Below are 27,934 nucleotides of genomic sequence, written 5' to 3'. Positions count from 1 at the left end.
CCCCATTTTACGCATGGGGAAATTCAAGCACTGAGGAGACTAAGTAACTCAGCCAAGATGACTCAGGTAGTAAATCACAGTATCATCAAAACTCTTAACCACCATCTTTGCTCCTCCTAAGAAAGAAATACTGTATTCAAAAGGTAAACCCAAGATGTACTAAAGACCTAAATATAAAAGATAAAACTACAAAACTAGAAGAAAATCTTTGCAATCTATGGATTAGGAAGGCCTTCTTACTACCCAAAATTCAAAAAAAAATGGATAGACTTAAATACAATTTAAACAATTGAGTCAACAGGTAAATGATACACTAGGAAAATATTTGCTATGTCTAAAACCACCTTGGGGTTACCCTCTCAAATCCACAAGGAACTCTGAGAAATACCCAAAAAGTAGAAATCCAACTAAGCAGGAGGGCAAAGGACATGAATACGCCAGATATGGAAAAGGAAATCCAAAGGGATAGCAATGATATGAAGAAATGATCAATTTCCCTGCCAAACAGGGAAACTTAAATTAAAGCAACATGAGATTCTATTTAACAACTATCAAATTAGCAAAATGTGGGATGTTGTATAATACCAAAAACTGTGAGAAAATACAGATCTTTATACATTGTTGGTAAGGGTAAAAATTGGTATAGCCATTTTTAGAAATAATCTGGCAAAATTTAGTGCTATTAAATATAAGACTAACTTACAACCCAGCAGTATCATGCCTAGATATATATCTCCAGATGAATTCTTCTACAGTCATTAGCAACATGTTTAGAAAGGTGTTAATTACAGAATTATTTGTACCCAAGAGTTGGAGTCAATCGGGGCATCCATCATTAGAGGAATTGATAAGAAATTTGTGCTAGATGCAAAACATGAAAACTGTACAGTTAGAAGTGATGAAATACATGTACTTATAGCAACATGAACAGATCTCAAATATGCTGAGTAAAGAAAGTAAAATACAGAGCAAAACGGCAGTTACATAGATGCGAAACACACAAATAATTACATAATTTTATAAGGATATACATACACACATACATATATAAACACATAGATGGTACAAGTGGGGGTTGGGAAAAATTGTGTGAACAGAAATTGAGATTGAGAATGAAGAGGAAAAAATATCCAAACAGAGTAAGCCTGTAAGAAATACTAAACTAATCCTCTTCATCTGAAATGTTTTAAGTGCTATAGTCACATCAACTATTACTTAGAGATTTATGCAAATGGTTAGAAATCCCTTTTTCTGTGATGACTGAGCATTCTACAGAATACATATTTTTTTATTTTTAGAGAGAGGGGACAGGAGGGATAAAAAGAGGGACAGAAACACCGATTAGCTGTCTCACAGGCCCCTAACCAGGAACCTGGCCCACAACCCAGGCATGTGCTGTGACTGGGAATTGAACTAGTGACCTTTCAGTTTGCAGGACAATATCCAATCCACTGAGTGACAACAGTCAGGGCTATGATAAATTTGAAAATTCATGGCATCTACTTCTTGGCTGTCACTATAATAGGTAAATATACTCTAAATAATCTAATAAAAGGATACTGAGCTATGAATCTGAAAAGCTATAACCTAGTCCAAGCTAACTGGTAATAGGAACTGGGCAAAGTTCTTTTACCTCTTTGAATTTATTTGCTTACCTGCAAAAAATGGACTTGGTTAATTTTCCCAAGTCTTTCCATCTCCAAAATTATTTCATTTATTTTCTCAGTTAATATTTATTCATATGAAATTATATTTTCTGTTCTTCACCTATTCCCTTCCTGCCCACACTCCCAAAAGAAGTAAAATATATATATATATATATATATATATATATATATATATATACACACATTAAGAGTTTTCATAAAAGTTATGCAGAATAGGAGTACAACTTAGTTTGGGGGGGTAGAAAGGAGAAAGAATTAAGGAGATACAGGGATTTTCACAACATTTTCAAGTATCCAAGACAAAGTAAGGTAGTCAACTTGAGCCCAGATTCAGACAATCTACTCCTTAAAAGAATTTACATGTCACTATTACCCCTTCTAGAAATATGTGTTAAAGTGTCTCAACTAGTTCCTATTTGAAGTCCATAAATTTCAGCTTATCTCTATCAGTTTTCAGGTAAAAATGATTTCTAAAGGTCCCTTACATATTAAAAAATGTAATTTTCCAAGAGAATGAGTTTTTAAGTCAACAAACTAGTCACACTTAGCATTTAACTAAAAACCAAGCATTCAATTAGAACTATGGGTTGAAGGAATATAAAGACCTTAAGAATAAGGAAAATTAGATCATATTGTAGGTTGGTGAACATGAATGGTAATGAGATATCTAAGAATAGTGGTGTCACAATTTATAAAAAGGAAATTCAAATCAGAGTACTTAAAGTGCCTAAAAAACTGAAATTAGAATATTTAGAATAGCTAAAAATTTGAAATTAGAATATCTTTAAAAAGAAAATACAGGACTTTCAATATTCTTAGATTACAACAATAAACATAAGAAATTGACATCATTCTCATATTTATCTTTCATTCACATTTCATTTTAAACATCGCTGGGGGAGGGGGAGGCAAGTGGGAATTAAGAGGTCACAAGACATCTGTTATTAATAATTCTAGCACAGATGTAGTTGTTACAGCAAAAGAAATGATGAAGGTTTTCCCGGTTGCCATATGATAAGGTCTTCTACCAAAAGTGCTAGTTTATATCTGAAACTCCACATATCAAGTTTCAATAACTATATAAAGTTGATTATGAGAGGAAATATGTACATGGATAGACAAATGTCATCCCTATGAATATAGAGGACACGTGTTAAATAACAGAAAGATAACTGAAGAAATAAGTGAGAGAAAAATAACTTTTTAAAGGATGAAACATCAAGACTCTAGTACCGTTTCATACCTATAATACAAGTAAAGACTTGAACTTGGCTTGCTTTGTTCTCCCCTTTCGGAATCTTTCAATTTATCTACACCTAAATGATATACTCCAAAATATTAATTTTTTCTCTACAAACAATCATAGGCAAACATTACTTATCAAGGAGTACTTTGCTATTTAAGCAGCATCATAGAGTGCCATATTTTCAAGCAACTCAGTTTCTTAAGATGACAAATAGCATAACCCACTTCTATCAAGGTTAATACATAGACATGCTCACATCATACTGAAAAATTTTAGGACATTCATGTTCTAAGAATGCCCCCTCTGGTAAATCAATTCTCAAAACACTTTCCCATCCAAAGGAAAGGTAATTTTCTATGGCAATGCTAGTATAACAGGTCACATTTACTTTTAACTTGGGTTCCTGCAAAACTTTTTCTGCTATAGGTATACCCATTCATTTTCTACTTTTAGCAGTTCAATGATTATTTAGCAGGTAAATGTATAACACGCAGCCTTTCCAAGTATTTTTAAAAGTCATTTCATTATATTTCCTAATCAGGGCACTTTTATAATTTAAATTTTTTAAAAAATTTCTTTCAACAATGAACTTTTATTTTAGCTTCCATCTCTATTCAAAATTAACATGCATTTCCCCATAACTAGTGATCAAGCCACAGTGATCAAGAAACCTTTTTAAGTCATAAATATTATTTCTACAATTCATCAAATCCTTTAACCTTTCATTGCACTTCTGCTCACTAATGCATATCTTGTTCCCACATCTGCATGATTCTTCTTCTCTACTGCAATTCAATACAGGTAGTTAAGAGTAGCTAACAATGTAATTCCACATGATATTGCATCTGTGTTTACATCTGGCTCTAATCACATGTGTAGAATGATTTATACAGGGGAAATAAAAAAGGAGTAAAATAAAACCTTACAACTCTGAGAAATAATTATGCTATAATTTTTAAAATAGTCCCAATTTGATGGAACTTTCTCACCACATGCTTTAAAGCAACTAAATTGCAAACATAGGGTATATGGCAGTTCAAAAATACTGAATAGTAGAGAAAGAAAATAAAGTACTAATCGAATATTTCATGTGCTTTTATATCAGTCATTTTAACAAGTTGATCCTTTCGATTCATGAGATACTTTAAGTTTTACTCCATGTCACATTTATGTATGGTATGGCTTTGTGGTAAAGTTCCTCAGTTCATTTTTAAAAAGTAAGTGAATCACACCTTGTCACTACTGAGCTCTCGGTTTTAAGAGAACATCAAATTCAAGAAATGTCTGCCAGGAAGTATAAAACTACATCTCCTCTCTCTCTCCCTCTGCTTCTCCCTCTCTCCCTTTCCTCTCTCTGACATACTAAAATGAGAAATTCATACAGGCTTACCTAAAAATGCAGGTAATTTTACTTATTTCAATATAAACAGTATTACTCTTGCATTATGGTACTGGCACATTCATAGACACACCATTAAAAGTAATTAGGGAAATAAATACTTCTGACATTTGACAAATGAAAGGATTGCAAAAGTTTACAGTTAAAGTAAGTTAATTATTTAAGGGCACAGACCAAAAATACACAACTAAATTCATTAAGTCTTATGCAATTATTTACATGTAAAAGTTATATTAATTTACATAGTTATTTTAAAGAATTTTTAATACAGGCATACAATAATTAACAAACAATATTTCTCCACTGCATTTAAATCCTCTAAAAAATTTACATTCCTTAATTTACAAGTAGTAAATTTAAATTTATACACTACCTGATTCTTAATAAAAGGGGAAGGAAAGGATATCTGATTAAGATATCAGATATCTGATATCTGATTAAGACCTTTATTAGTAGTTGTCCGAGAACCCACCCATAGTTTAAGTATACCTAAGTTATAGAAAAATAATTGCACAGTATTATCAATTATAGATGCAATTTTTCTTACTACATTCACCATTAACATCTTTTAATGTCTAAAGATATCTTTTTTCAGTGCTTTTCTATGAAGAAAAAGGAGGTTAAAAGATATAGTAAATATGCAATATAAATATGGGCCAATAATTACATATTCTTTTCCAAACTTAACAACATAAGGCACTTTTTTTAACCAGAAATATGACTGGTCTAAAGCAAGACTAAATTGATAACAATCTCAATTTCAAGATTTAAAAAGCTCAAATTTATATAATTGTTCAAGTTAAAACATTTCTACCTCTTTCCAGTCCTAGGAGACTAGAAAATGCTTATGCCTAATTTACCCATGGCTGGTTTAAAATAACAGTAAGACTCAGAATAACAAGACAGGTCTCTATCAACACAGAGGTCCCAATCAACAGGAGATAAACAGACTTATGGTACTGCTATACCAATAATCATTCTTGCTAGCATCCTCTACTGGTGGTTTCCAAAGCCAGCAAGTGGTGCAAGTGACAGAAAGATATGTTCCTCCTAAGCCATCTAAAGTGAATTAATCAGCATGTAGTCATTAGTAGCTAGAGTACATTTCTTAAAAATAAATAAACAAAATAAATAAATAAATAAGAAAACCATACAGAGAAGTAAAAAATGAGAAGACAAATTTTTTAAATACATCAAAGCATCACATTATAAATGATTCAAACAATTCTAATGCCACTCCTTCAGAGATGACTAACATCATTACCATAAAGTTACAAGGTAAGGTTTGTTGCTTTGGCCACACCTTAACTGGTTTGCCCCTAATCAGTTACAATACTTGATTCTCCAGTTACTCTGCAGATATATTCTAGAAAGGAAATTAAAATATTTTACTGGAGCTCATCAGTTAAATATGCAAACCTTATTTGAAAATGAAAAATTATGTACATATATATATATATATATACACACACACAAATAACAAAGTATCTCTATGACTAAATACCACTGGATACAATATTTCTTCAAAAAGAATTAAGAGTTCCCATTTTTCCAAGCAATTCTCTCCAATAAACTGCAACTTAAATATGATTGCGTTGCTAAGAAATAACCAGTACCTACCCTGAGGTTTCAGCACACAATGGCATGTAACTTCATTTTTCATTTGCAAATTTTAAGGCTTAATCAAATAGCATGGTGGCAATCATCAGCAATGAAATGTATTTGAGAACAAAAAGGAATACAAAGACAGAGCCAAAAGTGATGAAAATGGAAGATACCTGTAGCAGTACAGTGCTATCTTAAACACCTTTTGTTTTCCCAGAGTAATGCATACTGCAGGCAAGACATTTTGTGCTAAACAGCCCCAAATCTGTTTTCCTTATATTAAACACAAAGGAAAAACACTGACAGCAAACGTGGTAAATAAATCCCTCCCTTGAGAATGAAAGCAGCAGACAGGAGGGGGCTGACATACATGCAGGAGAAAACTAAACACCATCTTTTTTCTACCTGCACAAGTTGCCATTTGCTGCAGCGACCGAGAACCTCTTTTTTCCTGTTGATTTCAAGTACCTTTCAGGATAGATTTTTCCCCCCTTAAGTCATCTGTTGATATGCCTTATGGGTGTAATATTCGTATCACAGGATCTTTAGGAGAAAAATCCATTCTCTCCTGTTCAGGTAAACATGTTTACAGCAGCTGCACAGACGCTGGGTGGCTCAGACTCACATGTCACACATATGTCGTCAGCAACAAGAAAAGCCCCTTTCTATGGCGATGAACATTTTACATAAGGTAAAAAGCGAACAGCCCTTTCCGAACCAACTTACCTTTCATAAAGCCACATCAGCAACAGCGGAACAGCTCAATATAGAACACACACTATTTGACGCTAAAACAGGAAATTAAAATTGCAATAGCCTATGCTCTGCTCCTTGCTGTAACAAGTCATCTCTCCACAATGAAGATACCAAATATTAGTTATCAATCGTAACTGATACACGCTTTTTAAAATGTTTATTTGAATAACCAAAAGCATTCAAGAAAGCAATGATTTTAACGTCGATGGCTCAAATATATTAAAAATATGTTTACGATTAGAAGGAAACGTCTTGAAACAGCATAAAACCTTCGTATCTGCTGCTAGACAGGAAATCCCACACAAAATCTAAAATTGCCAGGGAAGGTTACAAAACCTCGCATTTCGTATTCGAGAGGGGAGGGAGAAAGGGAGCCCAAGCGCAGGGGGTGGGGCAGGGGGAGCGCGAGAGAGTTTTTACTTAAACACATATTTCCTTAATTTTTTGGAAGATACAGCAACCCCAATATACGCGCATTTATTTCCCGATTCTCAAAAACTCATTTTAAAAATAACGCAGAAACCCAGACGAGCCCCTCGGTCCGAAATGTACGTGTAATTCCTTATATAGCCTGGGCCGCAGCCGGCAGCAGAGCCGTTGCCGCCCATTATTATACAAACAGGTACCCGGCTGGCGGGCGGGGGCCTCTCCAAGCGCTCACGCCGCCCCCGGGCGGACAAGTCTCGCCCCTCTCACCACAGGAACTGTCCAGACAATAACAATCAGCAGACATTTCACCGCTGAACAGGAGGGAGAGAAAGCACAGAATCGCCCCCGAGATAAGCAGAAATACAATCAACTTACAACGTCTCTCCAAACTGGAAAAGGCCACTGTGCAATAACAACCACATGTTCGGGTCTTGCTTTCAGCCGCGTATTTATTTATTTATTTATTTGAAACTCTCTCGCAGGCCGAGGGGTGTGTATTTCCCTGCACATCAGCACAAATCAATAAACATTGCAGCTGCAGCTGCAGCAAGAGCAGCCGACCCACGCGTCCGTCAGTCCTCCCACCCCCTCCCCCATCCCCTTCCACCCGAGACCGTGAGCGCCATCCAAGCTCCATTATCCGGCTTCAGCGCTCCGAGCGTCCAGGCCAGGTAATAACTTCCCCAAAAACCGAAAGAGAAAAAGAGAGGCGTACGCACACAACCCCATCCCAGCGCGGAGCAGGAGTCCTCCCCGGGGAGGGTGCTCTGTCTGTGGTGCTTCGCCTGTCTCTAACCAGGTAACAACTCCACAAACACACCCGCTGCCCAGCTCTCCGCCATCCACGGATCACCCCCAGCAGCAAGTAGGCGCCCACTGCTGCCCCGTCGTCCCTGCTGCCCCACCAGCGCCCCACAGGACGTGGACCTCACTCGCGGGGCTCGCCTCTGCGGCCCAGGGCGCGCTGGCCGCGGGGCGGGGGAGGAGGGGCACTTAGGGACCCGCGCCTCCACCGCTAATCCCCACTCCGCGAGCGCGCCGGCTGGTCACAACTTTACCGCCGCCGGCCGAGCCTGGTCCGCCCGCGGCGCGCCCCACCGGCGCCCGCGCACACGCGCGCACGGACGACACGCAGCCCGGCTGCCGCGTCCCACCGCCGCGCGCTTGCCCGGCCCGAGCCGCGGGGCCCCGAGCGACAGCGCGGGCCGGGGCCGCGGCGCGCGGAAGCCACTTTGCACAGCCAGGAACGGCACAAGTTAGTTCCCAGCTCCAGGGAGCCCGGCGCTGAGGGGCAATAGAGCGAAGGGGGCTGACGAGGAGGGGTAGCGGGGAGGCGCGAGGGACAGAAGAGTGGGGAAAAGTGCGAAAAGAAGCAACAGCCGCTCCACCCGAGACCAGAAAAGTGAATGCCGCGTCCCGCCCGCCCGCCCAGAGCCGGGGATGCGGAGGCAGCGGCTAACGGTCCAGGGAGGCGGCAGAGGCGGCAGGAACCGCTAGGCGGAGAGAGACCAGGTAAGAGACATAACGGTTCAGGGAGAGCGAGCGCCCGCGGCGCGGCTCCGGCAGCTGAGGGGGGCAGAGAGCACTACTTTCTACTTTCCCACTCCACTTTGCCCGTCCCTGCCCCGGCCGCCCCCAGCCCGGCTCGCCCCCTCACCCTCGGGACGCCCCGGCTGCCCGGCTCCCCCTGACTCCGCCGCTCCCCAGTCCCCTCCGCCACTCACCGTTATTGCGCCGCGGGTTCGCCTGCTTTCTGCGCTTACACCTGGGGCCATCCGCCATGATCCTCTCGCTTGAGTCTAAATGCTCGAGTCACCTCCTCCCCCTCCCTCCCTCCCCCTTCCCCCCCACCCCTCCGCCTCCACCCCTCCCCCCTCCCCACCGCACCTGGTTTACGACACTCGCGGCTTTACGACATCACCTTCCTTACACCTAGAGCCGCTCGCTCTACGGCCGGAACCTTGTTGCTAGGGAGGGGACGGTTTGCGGCAACCGTGGAAACAGCTGAGTTTGAATTGAGGGGCGAGGGAAAAGTTTCCCTCAGGTGTCCTGGGTTGGGGGAAAGGGACATTAGGAACAGTGGGCACGTGGTCAAAAGGGCAACAGGCTGTCAGAGCGAGAAAGGTAAAGTAGGAGGCTCCACGTCGTTTTGTATCTCAACTGGCCACACCCGCCGCAGCTGCCTGGGGCTCATATGGGTGCCTAATTCTCGGGACCTTGTGTCCTCAGAGTAACCTGAGCAACCTATTTTCCCTCTTCCTTAAGGCTGAGCTCCGCTTCTACGCAGCGTTCGTCCCTGGGGCCTCCGAGCGGGTCGTGCTCGGGGCTCCCCGGGAAGTTCCCAGGTTTTGGAGAAGGGCAGGTTTGAGGAACAGCGAGGGACTGATTTGGGAAGCTCAGCCTCTGACGACGAGGACATGCAACGTCAAGAGAGACGCTACCTGACCCTGCCGTCCTCACTCCCTTCCCCTACACAGACGCACGGTTTTCCCCCCAGCAAACCGAGTTGCGACGTGACTTCAATTAGAACTTCAGCTGGACTGAAAAAGAGGCGAGAAGTTCCGCTTGCAAGCTACCTCGGCGGTAAAGCGCAATGAGTAATACCCACACTGTCTCTGTCTCACTTCCTTATCCGCATCAGGCTCACCTGCTGTCACCTCGGCCTTACCCAGCCTGGCCGCCCTGCTCTCGGGGCTTCTGCCGGTTTTCCCCTTACAGTCACCCCACGAGGTCATAGGCATCAAGATTCAGAGTGAAGGAGTAAACAGGCCGCGAATTCCTACCTAAATGGGCAGTTATTGCTGTATAGGACTTTAAAGCAAGAAGCACGACTGACAAATGTGGTCTTTGAGACATTGCTGATTTTTATCTCAAGTCTCTGACTTCGTATAAATTTGGGGGATTTCTTAAAGGCAATATAGATAATAGCACAAATACCAAGGAAGTTGAGTCTTGTCGGTAGAACTTAGCTTTCCCCTCCCCCCTCCCTTCCTTTCCAATAGGGAAGTGTCTTTCGGACCAACTTTTTGGAATAAATGAGCTGTATTTAAAATAATATAGTTATAAATAGTATAAGAATTATTGAGAAAACTGAAATGTGCCGTATAGATTATTAGAAATAACATAGTCGCCCAGCATAATGCTGTCACATAGTAGGTGCTCAAAAAATTTGTCATATTTATGGCAGCATTTCTTATTATGTTAAAATAATCTTTTAAACATGCTCCAGAATTTTAGAAGATTCATTAATAATCTTTTCATACCTTTCAACTGAAATAAATTTACAGCTGAAGTCTGATAATTTAAAATTAGAAAGTTTAATGCTGAATATAGATGAAAATTTTCTCTCTCACATTTACTTTGGCATTTTGAGAAGTGAATGCATTATTTATTGGTGCGTGAAATATAAATGTAAATATGCTTTGCTGTATATTATGTCTGTATATCGACTCTCACTCTCAGTGCCAAAAATAGAATCATTGTTCCTGGTGATTATTTTAAATACAAGCAGTGTTCACTTTCCTCAACATCATGTTAACTGAACATGTGTGTGTCAGAACCAGGACCTTGCCCATGCTTTGCTTGGTTTAAGTGGTAAGTGTCTTACCCTTTTAAGAGCATATAATGTTCTTCAGTTGCCATCTGAATCAGATTGTAGACTTTATCCTTTGCTGACACTGCCCCTCCCCCTCCCTAAACACACACAACTCTTTTATACTTACCCTAATTTCCAATCAGAAGGGAAAAAAATACTTCCTAACTCTGGCACACATTTTACTTATTCTTAAACTTAGGAAATATCACACATGCCATTTGGTTTGCTCTTTCTGAAGTGGCAGTTCTGTACCTCCCAAGTTTCCTTCATTGTTCATCCTCACCTTGAAATCAGAGACAAAGTGAAGGGACAAATCAAGTGGAAGTCATTTTCTTCCTTACTTTAGTGCTTACTGGAATTGGTTTAGTTAGCATGGGCCAGGTGTATTTAATTCCATGTGGACAGATAACCTTTTTTGTTTGTTTTTTCTTCTTCATATCTTCAACATCAGCACTTAGCAGAGTACCTAGTCGCATAATAAGTAAATATTGTTTAAGTAAATTTTGTTGACTTTTTCTGAATCTGTTCTTAGCTTTAAAGTAAGGATTGTTTACCTTCATCATATTAGTTCTTAGGTGCAGCTGAAATCATGGATGTAAAAGCCATTTACTGTCATTTATATCCTGATTTATTTTGAGACAATTGCTCTTGGTTTTATAGTCTCCCATAATAATTTCCCCCAAATGATAACTCAGCTCACTCATATTTTTAAAATATGCAGAGAAAATATTATTGATATCACAACTCTTCTAATACAAATTTTCAATTTTTTAAATCTTGTAATAATTATATATATTACAAATTGACTATTAATGTATTTTACTTAGTGTAAATATTTCCAAAATTATTGAAATCTAGACTGGAAAGAAAGCAGACAAAAGTAAATCTCAGAATAAACTGCTCCTTTAAACCTGATGCACATGTGATGGTTCTTCTCTCTTAAATATAACTAAAGAATTGGGAAAATTCTTTAGAATAAATTTATTAAAATTTAGGTTTATTTAAGTCAAACAGGATGGGGATACTAATAAAATTTTAACATTCTGTGTTGATGGTTTTTAATAATTGCATTTCCATCATACAATATATATTCCATATATGCTATTTCTAATGTCAATTAAATATTAATACTGTTTCCAGTGAGCACTGGTATATTCTGAAGGAGAAGTATTCTGAAAATGAATTGCTATAATCTTTTCTAAATTTATAGGAAAATGTAAATAAGAATATTTTTAATATTGAGTTGTTTTCTTTAATTTTTTCATGAACCCTTTGCACCTACTCTTTGCTTTCCATATAAGATTAATGTATAAATGAGGGTAGAATTTGACATAAAACTTTTAAGTTTAAAGTATAGATATTTCATAGTGTTCCACATCAAGCCTATGATTTCTATGTACCAAAGTTCCTGAACACATTTGGGAAGTATAACTTAACGATTCTACAATCTTCATCAGAATAAAAAGTTCATTATTTTCATGGAGGGATAAAATATTAATTATGTAAATTAAATTAATTACATTAACGTGTGGTTTTAATATTAGAGGTTTGAAGGGAAAAGAATACATTTGATACCTGTTTTCTGTCAAAGTACAGAACTTAGAATCCTCTAAAGTTGATCCTCGATCCTTGGCTCAGTAGTGAGTCTGCGTATGTGTTTCACAGTGAGACAAAGCAGGGCCATGGTCACTTTACTGCCTGCAGTTTCACTGAGACCGGGTCAGGAAGGAAACATGACTACAGAGTGATGCAGGAATTAACAGCTGTCTTTAGGACCCATGGATAAAACCCAGGAGGGAATAATAGGGAAAAATGTTTTCACCGGAACTTCATGTGATTTTATTACTTACTGCATCACAAGATGCTATTGCCCACTCTGGGGAATAAGGCACCTATTTTTACTATAAGTCTGTGAAATGTTAACATAGGGAGTGTCTTATTTGGGAGGCAGATTTTCAGGAACATGTCTAATATAGAGAAATGTAAGTATAAACATAGAGGTTTGAAAGATATTAGTGAACATCCAAAAAGTAGAAATGTTAACATAGGGAGTGTCTTATTTGGGAGGCAGATTTTCAGGAACATGTCTAATATAGAGAAATGTAAGTATAAACATAGAGGTTTGAAAGATATTAGTGAACATCCAAAAAGTAAAATTAATCGTTTCCATAAAATCACAATAAAACAGATTGCTTTCAAAGGCTACTTCCAAAAAAGATAGATTATAGTTTCTAATACTGATATCACATATGAACATGTGTGATACATGTGTGCATTTTTCTATACTAAACAGTTATAGGTAGTTAATTTGTATAGGGGTATCCAACCTGTGGCCCATGGGCCACATATGGCTCAGGATGGCTATGAATGCAGCCTGACACAAAACTGTAAATTTACTTAAAACATTATGAAATTATTTTGTTTTCATTAGCGTTTGTATATTTAATGTGTGGCCCAAGACAACTCTTCTTCCAGTGTGGCCCAGAGGTGCCAAAAAGCTGGACATACCTATTGGAGAGAGAGAAAAAACAACATGCATATTTTGTATTGAGTCAAATTTAGTTATTTACCATAATTTCAGAGGTCTCTTATATGGTTTTTACTGTTGTTGCTTTTTTCCCTTTTGTCTCCATGTATTTCTTGTTTCTGGCATTTTAACTTTTAGCAGCTGATTGGTCCTTACAGAGTATGTCTGTTTCTTTGACCTACAGTCCAGGCATTCTGTATTCCACAGGTCTTCAGTTACAATCACTGCCACTGTTCAATCCTTGCAGTATATATTTTAAAAATATTTCCAATGATTAACAGGTTTTAAATGTCCCACCATAAACTCACATAAAAAGTTAGTAATAAGACACACCCTATGTTCAAATACATCCACAGCTTTAAGATCCCTGGTCAGACCCTTCTAATACTTGAATGCCTTTATTTCTTTGCTCACTCTCTTTATCCTACTTTCATAAATAGATCACACACTGTGCCCCTCTCTACTGTTTTACTGTTTAATCATTCTCTTCCATCTTTGTCCCAGCTGTGACACAGCTCTGTTTGGATCAGTTCCTTTCCTCTTTTTGTTAGGGCTTTTGTTCTAGCTCTGTAAAATATTTTGCTTTTTCTTATTATGCTGGTTATTCCCCGTCTTTCCATGCCCTTGGAGGTCAGTTTCTGTGGACATCACTGAGTCTCCTTTACCCTCTGGTTTTTGTATATTTGGTTTCAGCCAATTTGGAAACATTGCCAAATGATCAGAGGGAGGAAAGAGAGAAAAGTCAAGATACTTACTTTACCTTCCCCTGCTTGTCTGTGGTTTTTGGCAGTGGCTTCAGCCCTGTCTACCTGAGGTCATGGCTCTGGTCAGACAACCCTATCACCTTGGCTACAGGTCTTGGCAAGCTTCAGAAACTGCCTCTTCCATTAGTCCTTTCAGGCCTAGGAAAGGTAGGCTACCTCCTGTTGTGAGTCTTCGGGTAGGTTATCACTTATTGGTTCCCTTAATGCCTAAACACATCTCTGTAAATAGTCTCTTCCTCAGATTGTCTTCAGTTTACTCTTTGAGTGTGTCATTTATTTCCTGCCAGGTCTCTGAGTAATACACATATAGAAGTAAAATGCATTTTCACCATATTTATTATCCACCAAGAATTATACTTCTGTTAATTATAACACTAAAGTTTAAATGTGATGTAAATGCCATTCACTTGACCAAATGTATACTCATGTTCTAACCTGTATATATGCAAAATCTGGTAAATACTTAGAAATTTGTCAGTCTATTACATAGTAACTATTCATTAACTATTTGTGGAATGGAGGCCCCTGCCCTAATAGATCTAAAATCTGGATGAGACTGCAGAGGTAGAGGCATAAAAGCTAACATTCTCCCTATTCAGATTCTAATCTGTCTTCCAGATTAACTTGTTTAAGGGATGGGGTGAAAGTAGGCTTGCGGTTGTGAGTATATGAAATGGTTTATTCTTATATTATTATTGTATGAATTGTAACATACAAACAACTGTAAACCTACTTTTGCCCCACACTCTGCTGCCAAGAGGGCAGATTAGTTTTCTTTCCCTGGATTTCAGATTATCTCAGCACTTCTCCAAGAGTATCAGGAATCTTGAAAATTAGACAACCAGCCCCACATAGCTAGTAATTCCCTCACATCCTTCAGAGCACTTTTTACATACCACAGGTGTAGCTTTTATCACTTTTATATATGTTTTACATCTGTCTCCTCTCCTCGTCTGAACTTCTTATCTATATTTCCTCCCCAAAGCAATGCCTAATGGGACACACACTCAATAATTATGAAAATGAGGGCAAGTTCCTGCCATTTGTGAATCATTCCTACACTGGAGTTTTGTGAAGAGTAAATGAGATGTTGAATACGAAGTGTTTTACATGTTGCCTGGGATGTGGTAAACAGTGAATGATGGATAATAAAAACAAAAGCAAATTCTTAATGATCAGAGTTGGATATTAAGAATATAATCCACTAGAAATGCCTATAATGCAGTGCCTTTTTGTTCAGGGCTAAAAGATTATTTTTCTTCCTAAAGATGTCATTTTAGGTATAGGTGGAAGGACTATAATTAAAGGGCAAAAAGAAGAGATGATATTAATACATTTAATATTAGTTGGAATATTTGTTGTCTAGGAATAATGTTGGCTTACATTAGCAACATTATCTAAGGAGTTGTCTACACAATAAGTAAACTTACTACCCTAGGATAACCAACAATTTTTACACTGTAACCAGATGATATGTAGGCCTTTTTAAAAATATGAGTTAAAGATTGTGAAAGACAAATTGGCTTAGTTTTGTTTCTTGGTTTGTTTGTAACAGACACCAATACAAACTGGCCCAAGCAAAAAGAGATGGGAATTTATAGTAAGGAAGTAAAATTTACCACCACCCAATACTAGCCCCTCTACACACACACACACACACACACACACACACAGAATCCAAAAGTAGGAAAGCAGTCGGGCCTCACAGTGAGTTTTGGAACGCCTTTAAGAATGCAGACAGCACTGCTGTTTCTTATCTCTGCATCTCTCTGTGAATCCATTTCATTTTCTTTTAGGACCTACTGCTGTGCCTGAAGGTGGTATCAGAAGAGTTATGAGAAGACATTTAAATATGTCCACTGTAACATTATACAAGATCAATATTATTCAATCTGTTTTCACATTTTTAGTTTATATAGTTAAAATAATGCCTAGTTTTTGCCACATAGATGAGAACTACATATAATTTAGACTTACACTGTTTTCACTTAACATATCACACACATTTCCTATGTAGGCATATAAACTTTACACTTGAATTGTGTTACTTGACTAATATTCCTCAGGTTGTTATACCATAATTTACTAAAGCAGTTCCATTTTGTTGAACATTTAAATTAGTTTTAGTTTTTCTTGTTATTTTGTGAAGGACAAACATTCTTGTGGCATAGTATTTTTTAATTCTTGATCATTTCCTGGGAAAATATTCTCAAAACTGCATTTACATAGTCTGTGGAAATGAACGTGGTTATATCCTTTTAAAACACAGTGCACGGGGGGGTGGGATGGGATGGGAGTAATAGAAAACTGTACTTGAAAAATAATTTAAAAAATTAAAAAAATAAAATAAAATAAAACACAGCTTGCGTTAGAAAAGAGCTGCACCAGCACAGGGTGTGGCAAACTGGTTTCCAGGTGTGAGTACACAAAACACAGAGTTTGTCCTTGGATTATTGTTGTGCTATTTTCCATACAAACAACTGTAAAGCTACTTTTGCCCCACCTAGTATTTGACACCACTAGAAAAATGTGAGATTTTGTCTCACCATGGTTAAAAGTTTTTTGAAAGTTGGTAGCTATTCACACTGATTGAAAACATATGAATTGCTCAAAGTTTTAAAATATGTACATGGCAAACAAATTAAATGCACTAATGAAGAACATATATAAATATGTAATAAATTCCACACTGGATTAAATCAATAATCATTCCAGCTCTGGATTTTGAGACCTATTTAAGTTCTTTCATGCCTACTATTACAAAAAAAACATATATGAGTGTGTTTCTTTAAAATTCCCTTATTAGTGAAAGAATAATTTGTGTTTCATTTAGATTTTGATTAAGCTTGTCACTGGATATTTTAAATATCTAATAGTATTTAGAACTTTTATAAGTTTAAATTCTTGTTTACTCTTAAGAAATAATCAGTCAACTACAGGGGTACCTTTTATATGCTAGAAAAATTTAGCTGTTTTTGCCCTAGCCGGTGTGGCTCAGTTGGTTGGAGCATCTTTCCATAACCGGAAGGTTGCAGTTCGATTCCCAGTCAGGGCACATGCCTGGGTTGTGGCCCAATCATATGATCCCCAATCCACATGCAAATCGAAGGCAACCAATCCATGTATCTCTATCACATCATTCTCTCTGTCTCTCTCTCTCTGCCCTTCTCCCTATCTCCCTCTCTCCCTTTCTCTCTCTCTCAAAACAATGAAGAAATGCCCTTGGGTGAGGATTTTTTAAATTAAATGAGTAAAAGCAATTTTGGAATTCTTCAGTAAGTGTACTTGACTATTAAATTGAAGAGTAAACCAAAGGAGTTCCTAGGAATATTATGCAGTCATTTAAAATAAATTAAACAGCTGACTTGAAAAGCCCTCGAAGTTAAAAAGTAAAGTCAAATACCATATGATCTCACCTTTAACAGGAAGCTAAACAACAAAACAAACAAGCAAGCAAAGTATAACCAAACACACTGAAATAGAGAACAAGGAGCAGCGACCAGAGGGGAGAGGGGAGGGAATTTCAGGGGAAATAGGGGAGGGATTTACAGGAACTGGTACAAAGGACACATGGACAACAACTAAGGGGGATGGAAATGGGAGGGAGGTGGGGAGCACGGGGGGGGTGGCCTAGGATGGGAATAAAAGAAAACTATACTTGAACCATAATTAAATAAAAATTATATTAAAAAAGTAAAGTCAGGTAAAAAGGCAAGGTGAAGAACAGCTAGCTACCACATATTTGTGTGTATATAGATATATACACACATACAAGCAATTATCCACATATGTAAGTACATAGGTGCTCTGTGGAAAGACACATGGTAGCAATGTTTGCTTTGGGGGGATTGTTCTGGGAGGCTGAAGTACAGGAGAGAGAGAAAGACTCACTTTGTACTTAATGTCTTCATATTTTTAAATTGTGTACCATAAACACATTTATCTATTCAAAAACATGAATAATGGCAGTTTTTACCATTGGGTCCAAAAGGCTATGTAATCTTCCTAAAAGCTGATTTGTGTATATGCTTCTTTATTAAGGAGTGGTACTTATAATCTAGATATTCAAAAAGCTGCAAGATATATGGTCATCTCTTAGCCCTGCTAATGGGCATAGGTGTAGCATGGTCTAACAAAATTACAAGTCTGATGATATTTTTATAGCCAATATTTTTACTTTTTATCCACATTCAAACTGTATAATTCTGGCCAGTTCTCCTCTTTGCTGATTTTTTATGGTCAATTGTTGTTGTTATTATATTTTTACATTGTACACATTAAAGTTATATCAGGTCTTTTATTTCCTTGGCTAAATTTATTCCTAGACAACTTATTTTTTTGGTGTTGTTGCAATGGTAAATGGGATTGTCTTGATTTCTCTTTCTGAGGGTTCCTTATGGATTTATAAAAATGCCATTGATTTCTGAATATTAATTTTGGACTCTGATACTGTACTGAATTCATTTATTAGTTCTAGTAGCTTTCTGGTGGAGCCTTCAGGGTTTTCTATGGACAATATCATGTCATCTAAAATTTAAAAAAAGAATTTTCTTTTTTAATTTTATTTTTATTATTCACACTATTACAGATGTCTCCATTTTCTCCCCCTTTGTTCACCTCCACCCAGTCCTCCTCTGCCTTCCCTCTGGCCACCACCACACTGTTGTCTGTGTATGGGTCATGCATATATGTTCTTTGGCTAATCTCTTCACCTTCTTTCATCCAATCCCTCCTCCCCCCATGCCTCTGACAGCTGCCAGTCTGTTCCATGTATCCATGCCTCTGATTCTATTTTAATCGTCAGTTTTTTTCATTCATTAGATTCCACATATAAGTGAGATCATGTGGTATTTGTCTTTTACTGACTGGCTTATTTCACTTAGCATAGTAATCTCCAGTCCATCCACATTGGAAAGGATGAAGTAAAACTGTCATTATTCACAGATGACATGATATTGTCCATAGAAAAACCCTGAAGGCTCCACTAGAAAGCTACTAGAACTAATAAATGAATTCAGCAAAGTATCAGGGCCCAAAATTAATGTTCAGAAATCAGTGGCATTTTTATACATCCATAATGAACCATCAGAAAGAGAAATCAAGAAAACAATCCCATTTATCATTGCAACAACAAAAAAAATAAGTTGTCTAGGAATAAATGTAGCCAAGGAAATATAAGACCTATACTCAGAAAACTATATGATATTGAAGAAAGAAATTCAGGAAGCTAAAATTAGTGGAAGCATATACCATGTCCATGGGAAATTTTTAATCTCAGGTGGATTTTCCTGCTCTCCTCTATCAACATTGCCTTCATCTGGCAAAGAATACTTAGAAAATGGAAGAATCCTTCAATATTAGCAAAAGATGAATACTTTTTATGAGCACAGACCCAACTCTTTATTGCTGGTATAATCTTGGATAAATAACCTAACTTCTGTGAGCCTGAGTTCCTTTTCTGAAGAATCAAAACTAATTTCCCTACATAAACCAAAATCCCCTACATATTCACGGGGTTTTAGTGAGTATAACATGATATCATGTTTCAGGGAGATATTTTGAAAATTGTACTATAAGACAGAGTTTTGAAATTTCACTGTGCAATGCTACTGTATCAATATAAAAATTTTTCCTAAAGTCAAATATTAATAAATTTTAAATAAATAGCTCTTTTGTATTTTATTAGAGCCTATATAGTGTTAACTCACTTCAGTAACATAAATTGAGTTGATGATTTTTAATTTCTTTTTTCACTTGTTCACCCTCTGATACAGGTGCTTTTTATCAGTGGAAATGTAAAAAACAAACATACCAAAGCAGAGTAAAAAGAGGTCCAAATTGAAATGCTCTATTAAATATTTGATTTATGTTAAACATACCCAGATAGAACTTTGAAAAGCAATTTGCTTTTTTTTTTAACATTTTGCAAAGGACTGGCTTTGGTTTTATGATCAGTTCTATCTCTGAAATTATCTGCCTTATTTTGGCCAAGGTGTTCTATTAACTGTCAAATACAATGAAACTTAATAGCATTTTTCTTTCTAGCTTAGTATATAAAGTATCCCTACAGGTAATAAAAAAGAGCCAAATTATTGTTTTATGCTTATTTTTATATTGTTTTATAAAAAACAGTAGATTTTGTTTAGATTGCTGTATAGATTTAGGTATTTTTTTTACCTTCAGTAGCTATATTTTAGTTATAGGTAAAGTCATTCTCAGCATGGTACATAATTCATGCACATTTGGAATCAACATTATTCAACATATTTTGCTATTACAACTAGAAATTTATATTATTTTAATGTTGTGAATTATGGAATTTACTCACCGTATGTGCCTTTAATTAATTAGTACTATTAAATAAGTATCTTTTATTTTTAGTAGCTTAACTTATTTCTTGATTTTGCCCTTTTGACTGGTAAACTCACTGACATATATCTGTTACTGGTGTTCAAATAGTATCATGATATGAAAGATCTTCTGACAGATATTTCAGTAGGTAATGGGACATCTTTAGTAAATGCCAAAAAGTAATAGATGAGTAAGAAATTTCAAGTGTTCATCAAATGATAGAAATACCAGAATGATTAGAAAAAAATTACTCAGATATTATATGCTAAAAGAAAAAAAATAAAAACATTGGCTCTTGAGAAAAATATAATTAGTCTCAAGATTATTGAATAAATTGATTAGTTATTCCTTGTTTCATTTTCTGTGCCTGTAGAAGTCATACTAAATAAAAAAAATGCATGGCCTGAACTTTTTCTTGTTACCTAGTTTACATTATATTTTTGTCCTTCTCGAACTCACTTTCTCCAGACTTTGTGTAGGTTATGGTCTTAAATCTAACCTCTGAAATCCACTTTTGTTGTTTGATGTTGGTTTTAAACCATGTCCTTATTGCACCTGCTCCCCTTGCAATTACTAGTCAGCCTCTAACTGACCAGAAGGCTATCAACCAGACAGAAGCATTTGATGCAAATATTTGACAACCCATTAGCTAGAAAACTATTCCCTGTATAATTCAAAATTGATTGAAGTTTTTCCCTCATATATGAAATTGCATTGCAGTCCATTCATTTTTTTTTTTTGCATTTCTCCTTTGTATAGCCTTGGAAAACATAGATCAGTGATGTGGCAGCAAAAGACATCATGATACCAAATAGAAAATGAGGACTTGGAAGGTGCTTTGGACCTCTTAATTTCCAGGCTACTTGATAGCAGATACAGTTCATTACACAGGAAAATTGCTTGATCTTGGGAAAAGAGAGTCCTGGAGGTGAGGGGAAATGAGTGAGTCACTAATACAGTTCACCTTGCAATTCAGTCATTTAGATATAACTAGGGAATGATTGCTGCCCTGTTTCAGATAAAGAATGAAAGCATCTTTCTGCAATAAAATGGGGAACCATGTATCGCCCTGCGTTGAGATTCTGTAATAAAAAAATAAAGGAAAGAAGGAGCTATCCTATGTATATTAATGCACAGTTACCAATTTTAATACAGAATGCACCATTTGTTGAGCCTTTTATAATCTACTATCACATGGTTTTATTTAAGCTTCACTTTAGCACTAATAGCTATTATTTCAATCTCATTTTTAGAAACAGATTTTGAAAACCTGCAGTGACATAGTTCATATAGTCTAGACGGACTCTCAAACCAAGATTGTAAGTATAACTCTCGTGTTTAAATATTATTGTACTCATTTGATAAACAAAATTATATCCAAGGCTGTGCCAAGACAAAATTCTAAAACATAAAGAAAATGTCAATATTCAGGAAAAGAATTATGAGCAGAAATATTTTAGTGAATGTTTTGTTACACGTTCAATACTTCTATAAATTTTCTCACAATGCACAAAATGTTGAATGGCAAAATTTGATATTCCCTCTTCTCTAGTTGAACAGTTCCATAAACACAGAACATTTCCTCCTACTCCCATGTTTTAGAAGATTCCTTTTCTCCCTACCCAAGTCCTCCTCTGTCTGCTCTTTATTCTTCAGTGATTCCTCTAGTCTCTGAATGCCCAACCCAAGTTTTTATCATCTTTATTTTATAATCGATTGTTCAGTGTCTTAACCCTCATGCTCTATTATAAACTCTTTTATAATAGAGAGCATGGCTAATAGCTCTTGCTAGAGTGATGAGCATATCTGGAAAGTAAATGTATTTTAATATATTTATGATAAGTAAATATTATCCTGATTGGAAGCTAGTATGGAAGGAGATCACGATTTGTCTCAGAGTATTGAATACCTCAGAGTACCTGAACTTTAACTTACAAAAAGCAAAAAAGCTGAAAAAAGTGATAGCCCCTTTTAAATGATACAAGAGATTAGCCCTCATATTTTAGTACCACTACATACGGTATTACGATACCTGAGTTCTGAGAGCCAAAGAAGAAAAGATTGCTTTTTGGAGCAAGCATCTTTAACATGAGGTTAAAGGAAAATAGCAGTCAAGAGCCGATAGGTATCCACCATCTAAAGAAGCTTGAATTCTGAATTAGAATTTTGTAGCTTTGAGGTAGAAAAGGATCTAGATTAGGTTGTCCATGAGTGTTAGGGTACATGGCAGTGTATCTTCAGGGTAAGGAAGACAGAAGAGGCCAAAATGTATCTTCTAGAGTGAATACCTCAAGTGAAGAAAACTAAGACTTGGGAGAAAAATCTAATATTACCTTGTTTCTAGCATAACCCACAAACATAATAAAAAGATTCTTTTTGAAACAATTTAAAAGTTCTTACATTTATATTATATATGAAGCTAAGAGGACATAACTATAATAGTTCCTTTTGGACCACAATAAATTGTCAACCAGATACAAAATTAACGGTAAAACTCTTGGAGTAGTGTGCCTTCAACATGCACATTTTAAATTAGCCAATAGAGGCCATGGCCAGTGGCTTAGCTGGTTGGAGCATCATCCTGTAAACAGAAAGGTCACAGGTTTAAATCCCAGTCAGAACACAAATCTAGGTTGTGCGTTCAGTCCTTGGTCTGGGTGTGTGCAAGAGGCAACTGATCAATGTGTCTGTCTGTCTGTCTCTCTCTCTCTCAGTGATGTTTCTCTGCCTATTTTCCCCTCTCTAAAATCAATAAGCATGCCTTGTATGAGGATAAATAAATAAGTAAACTGATACAAAAAAAGAAATTGTAGAAATAGAAGAAGGGAAAGAAAGTTTTTTTCTTTAAGATGTTGCAAGATTTAGTTGTCATGAAAGGAAATTTAACCAGCAGGGAGAGATCTCAGAAAGATGTATCACTCACAATGTCACGGTAATTTGCTTTTTCAGGCTATCAGCAAAAACAGTGACTGCAGGATAGGAAGAAATCTCAGAAGCCTAATGAAAATGTTTTCAAGTTTTATGCAGATACACACATACATATAAGATGCAGCGATTAAGGATTTTAAAGAGTAAAATTATATTTTAAAAAGTATTAACTGGATATCTGAAGAAAGCTGTAATCATGATAAAAGATAAGGACTTAGTCACACTAGCCAAGAAGAAAAGCTAGGAAGAATGTAAAAAAGGTACAGGTAATAATGAATTATCACAAAGAAATGTCCACAGAGAAAGAATACTTTTCAAAAGTCATCCTAGTCATTAACAAAGACCTTAGAACAAAAGAAATCCTAGTAAAATAGAGGATTATTTAAGGAATTCTTGATGTAGCTAACTATTGGTTTAAGACAATTACTATTGTTTCATTATCAGGAAGGTCATTATAGCAAACATTGCTGGATTGTTTGTAGAAAATTGGACAGAGCTGTGCACCTAAGAAAGATAAAAGTGAGATCAAATATTAAGCCAAAGATGTCAAACATGTTATTCAATTTTAAAAACCCAGCATGAAACCAAGGGAGAGAGCCTAGTCTTTCTAAAGAGGGGCACATAAGAATTCATTTGACAAAGGTTTATCAGCCTGTTTCTATGCGCTGGGCACTGTTCTAAATTCTTGGGATGCATCAAGGAACCAGACAGACAAAAATTCCCACCTAGCAAAACTTACATCCTAGTGGAATGAGACACATAAGAAAAGACAAATAAAATAAACAAACAAATTATATAATCAATTAGAGGAGGATGAAGTGCTATGAAGAAATGGAGCAGGGTAAGAGTGATTGTAGATGCCATGGGATCATGGTTTCCCCCTTTAAATCACAAAACAAAATTCCAGTGCTCTGTATCTCCAGAAGAGGCATGCTGGTGTGTTGAGGAGGAAGTTGGTGGAGCTAGGTTCATAGGATATGTCCAGTAAATAAATAATTGTTTGACTTTGCTTAATAATTCTTATTTTGTTCAAAGCAATAATTCTTATTTCTGTTGTTATAACAGAAAGTAAGTTGCACAATTATCATAAAATATGTGTAGTGTTTTATAAATGTATAATAAACAAAATCTGTGGTGTCTCCCATTAATTGAATTTTGAACACCTGTTCTCTTTATTTACCTTTGTTTCTCATTTTCTTAAATACTATTTCACTACCATTTTAAAACAATTAAGCATATGTGCAGTTTCAGTAAGAAAAAAAATTGCATTGTTCCCATCAGTGTCAATGATGATATAATTAAAAGTTTGTGTGTTTCAGAAAATCGGTATTATTTCTTCACCACAAATGGACATCACAGTCCATCTGTTTGAACAGGGATGGGAGGAACATGAAGGGATTTACTAACTTAAGGACAAGCGAGGGGACTTTGGCCCCAGGTGTCTTTTGATTACCTCTTTTAGTTTCAGACAATTATACTATCAATGACACTGAAGTCCACATATAGAAACTTCTACTTCCTTTTCTCAACTCTTGAAACATCATTAGAAATAGGAAAAATGTACTATTATTAAACCACAATAATAATAATTCAAAGGGCTTTGGGCTCTTTATCACTTAAAATATCATTTGATTTTAACATTATGATGTCAGGAAGATTGTTTGGAAACTGAGGCATGGAAAGGTTATTTTACCAAGGTCACTAACCTGGTAGGTGTGGGAGTGGAGGCCACAATGTGTTGGGTGGAAGTGAACACTACACTGTTCTTTAAAAGACAAACATCTAAGTTAATTATGTTTAAGTGACTTTGTCTTGCTGTGAAAACTGGAAAAGTATTTATGAGTAGTATAGATTACGAAATATGGATTGGTAAATATTCTCTAGGTAACTGATGGTAATTTGATGACTAAGCATCCTTTCTCTCACTTCACAGTTCTTGCTTCGCTGCCCTTGCCAGCAGCTCAGCTCACCTCATCTCACCCTTACTTTTCATTTCAGAAAGGTAGGAACAGAACTGGTGTAAATCTCCATTAAAGGAAGCAACCAAGTGTGTACAGGAATTTGAGCTGGCTGATGTTTTTAAAGATTTTATTTATCTTTAGAGGGGAAGGGAAGGAGAAAGGGAGAGAAATATCAATGTATTTGATATTTCCTGTTGCCTCTTGTGAGTCCCCTGATGGGAACTTGCCTGCAACCCAGGCATGTGCCCTGACTTGGAATTGAACCGCGATCATGTGGTTCGCAGGCCCGTGTTCAATCCACCGAGCTACGCCAGCCAGGGCTGAGCTGGCTGATTTTTAACATTATGCTCACTTAGCATATGAACTGTAGAATTTTTTAAAGAAACAATATCTCTTATACAGTAATTCTTAATAATTCATGATTTTTAAGATTAAAAAATCTCAAATTGAATACTGTAAAAATTATTTCAAGTCAGTTTTTTTACTGCTTTGTATATAGCTTATGGATCAAGCCAAATTTTTAGAATTCAAAGATATGAGATGTTTCAGTCTCAATGAACTCATGTTATTACAGAAGTAGAATTGCTTAACACTGGATCATTTTAGTCTTTTACTGTATATTAGTGAGTGTCTTGAACATTAACTGCCATGAGCCTTGCTTTGGGTCTCTCTTTCCAACTCGGACATTGAGCTGACAAAAGAATAACCTATCACAACGTGTTTTATGAAACAGTAACAATGAAAATATTACTATTCTTTAAAGTTTTTTTCTTGCTATTTAACAATATTCTTAGAGGGATTTTTGTGTGTGGGGGGGTGCATTCTACTAAGGGATTGGTAAGCAAGTTTAATTGTGCGTTGAATAATGGGATGAAGTGTAACACTACCCAACAGGAATGTCCTACCCAACTCTCAGGTGACAAGTGTTATGTTATTTGTGGAGTGTCTCTAAAGATTGGAGAAACTTTTCTGGTAAGGAGAAATAACCTCCTAAGGAGAAATTTTGGATTTTTACAGGCTTATTAGGATATTCTTCCTTATTACTCAGATGGCTTACTATTTTTGCCTATTTAGATCTTATTTTGGTTTTCTTCTAATTGGCAATGAGGCAAAATGAGCCCCTCTACTTGTACACTGAGTCCCAGAACCCCTCATCTACTCAGGGACTGAAATGATCTCCCTTCTTCTGCGTCAATATTCTCTTTCAGTTACATGGTGTATTAAGTTTGATGTTAGTTTGCAGTCCTCACATGCCTTGTGATAGCAAATCCTCACAATTGATTATCTGTCTTCCTTGAAATACTTTCTGCACTTGGCCTTGAGGATACCATATATGTGTGGTTTGCCTTTTTCAAGCTACTCTTTTTCACTCTCTCTTAGTTTTCATCCTCCTCTCCCCAATATCTACATACTAAGGGCCATGGATGTCTTTCCGTCTCTGTCAACATGACTTCCTTAAGTGATTTTATCCAATTTCTTGGCTTAAATTTTCATGTTCATGCCAATTACGCTCATAAATTATCTCTAGCCTGGACCTAATTTGCCCTCTCTATTTGGGTGGCTTGTAGACATTACAAACTTAAACTGCCCCAAATTGAGCTTCTGGTGTTAATCCCTCTTCCCAAACTTGTTCCTTCTGCCATTTCAATCTGTTACTTCACACAATAGTAATTTCACTCTTCTAAAAAAGCTCAGGCCAAAATTTTGGAGGCAGTCTTGATGCCCCTTTATTTAAACCCCATGTTCAAATTTGCAGAAAATTCTTATGTTCTACTTTAAAAATACATCCAGAATTTGATTACTTTTCATCAGTTCCCTTGCTGATATCTGGGCCCAACCACCATTATAACCAGTGAGAACTACTGTAATCTCCCTCATTGGTTCCCCTATTTCTTCCTTTGTTGCCCATCAGCCTATTTCAATCGAGCAGCCAGCATTATCCTGTTAAAACATAAGTCAGATCATATCACATATCAAGTTAAATCGAGGTCTTTGCTCACACTTTCCAATGGCTTCCCCTTTGACTACATTAAATGCAAAGTCTTTACAATGGTTTTCAGAGTCTACATGATCTTCTCACACCCACCACTCCAATCTTACGTCCTTCAGTCTGTGTTTCGCTCTGTTCTGGCCACATGGGCCTCTTCTGTGTCCCTAGAATATGCCAGGCATGGTCCTGCCTTAAAGCAGGGGTTCAAACCAAGGTCTCAGATTCCAAAGCCTATTCCTAAATCTAAATAATTTAATAGGTGCTCTCCAGAAGTCCTAATAAAAGTATTCTCATAGGAAAATAGTACCTAAATCATATACTAATTTTAATGCTGTTATTAAAAGGAATTCTAAACTTTGTACTTTATTTTGGTTGGCTATTTCCTAAAGTCCGATACAATTATGAGATTAAAAAGAAAAAGATCTAACAGAGTTCTGTGATGTATGAAATATGCAGATTGTCTAAACTAAAAACATCTAGATACTGTCAACACATGTTTATTTGTATCTCTCAAGTGTTAGCATCTACAATGAACCCATGGGTGTGAGGCCTCATGTTAGAAGGATGCAGTAGTGAATAAGAAAAACAGACAGAAGCAGAGACAGGAAAGGCGAGACAAACTGGGGAAGGCATAAGTGATTTTGCAAAAGGAACTCTAAATGCCTGGCAGTGAAAGGCAGTGTAACGTTCTATAAGTTGCCTTTTCATTTGTCTAG

The 27,934-nt window shown here is 36.9% G+C and overlaps 1 protein-coding gene across 1 annotated transcript in view; it reads right to left on the bottom strand.

Annotated features, from left to right (window-relative positions):
* The window catches only part of ZEB1 (zinc finger E-box binding homeobox 1), a 186,211-nt gene extending 177,291 nt beyond the window's left edge, over positions 1–8,920 (bottom strand). The window contains exon 1 of the mRNA XM_037037202.1: positions 8,827–8,920. Within this exon, the coding sequence (XP_036893097.1) occupies positions 8,827–8,884 (58 nt within the window). The 5' untranslated portion in view covers positions 8,885–8,920. The remainder of the gene's footprint in view (positions 1–8,826) is intronic.
* Between the last annotated feature and the right edge of the window lie 19,014 nt (positions 8,921–27,934).

The sequence above is a fragment of the Sturnira hondurensis genome, unplaced genomic scaffold (genome assembly GCF_014824575.4).
Source record: "Sturnira hondurensis isolate 20B ecotype Veracruz unplaced genomic scaffold, ASM1482457v3 Scaffold0022910, whole genome shotgun sequence".
NCBI classification, from domain to species: Eukaryota; Metazoa; Chordata; class Mammalia; order Chiroptera; family Phyllostomidae; genus Sturnira; species Sturnira hondurensis.
Note: the sequence above shows the minus strand (reverse complement) of the source record. Positions and strands in the feature narration are given on the sequence as shown.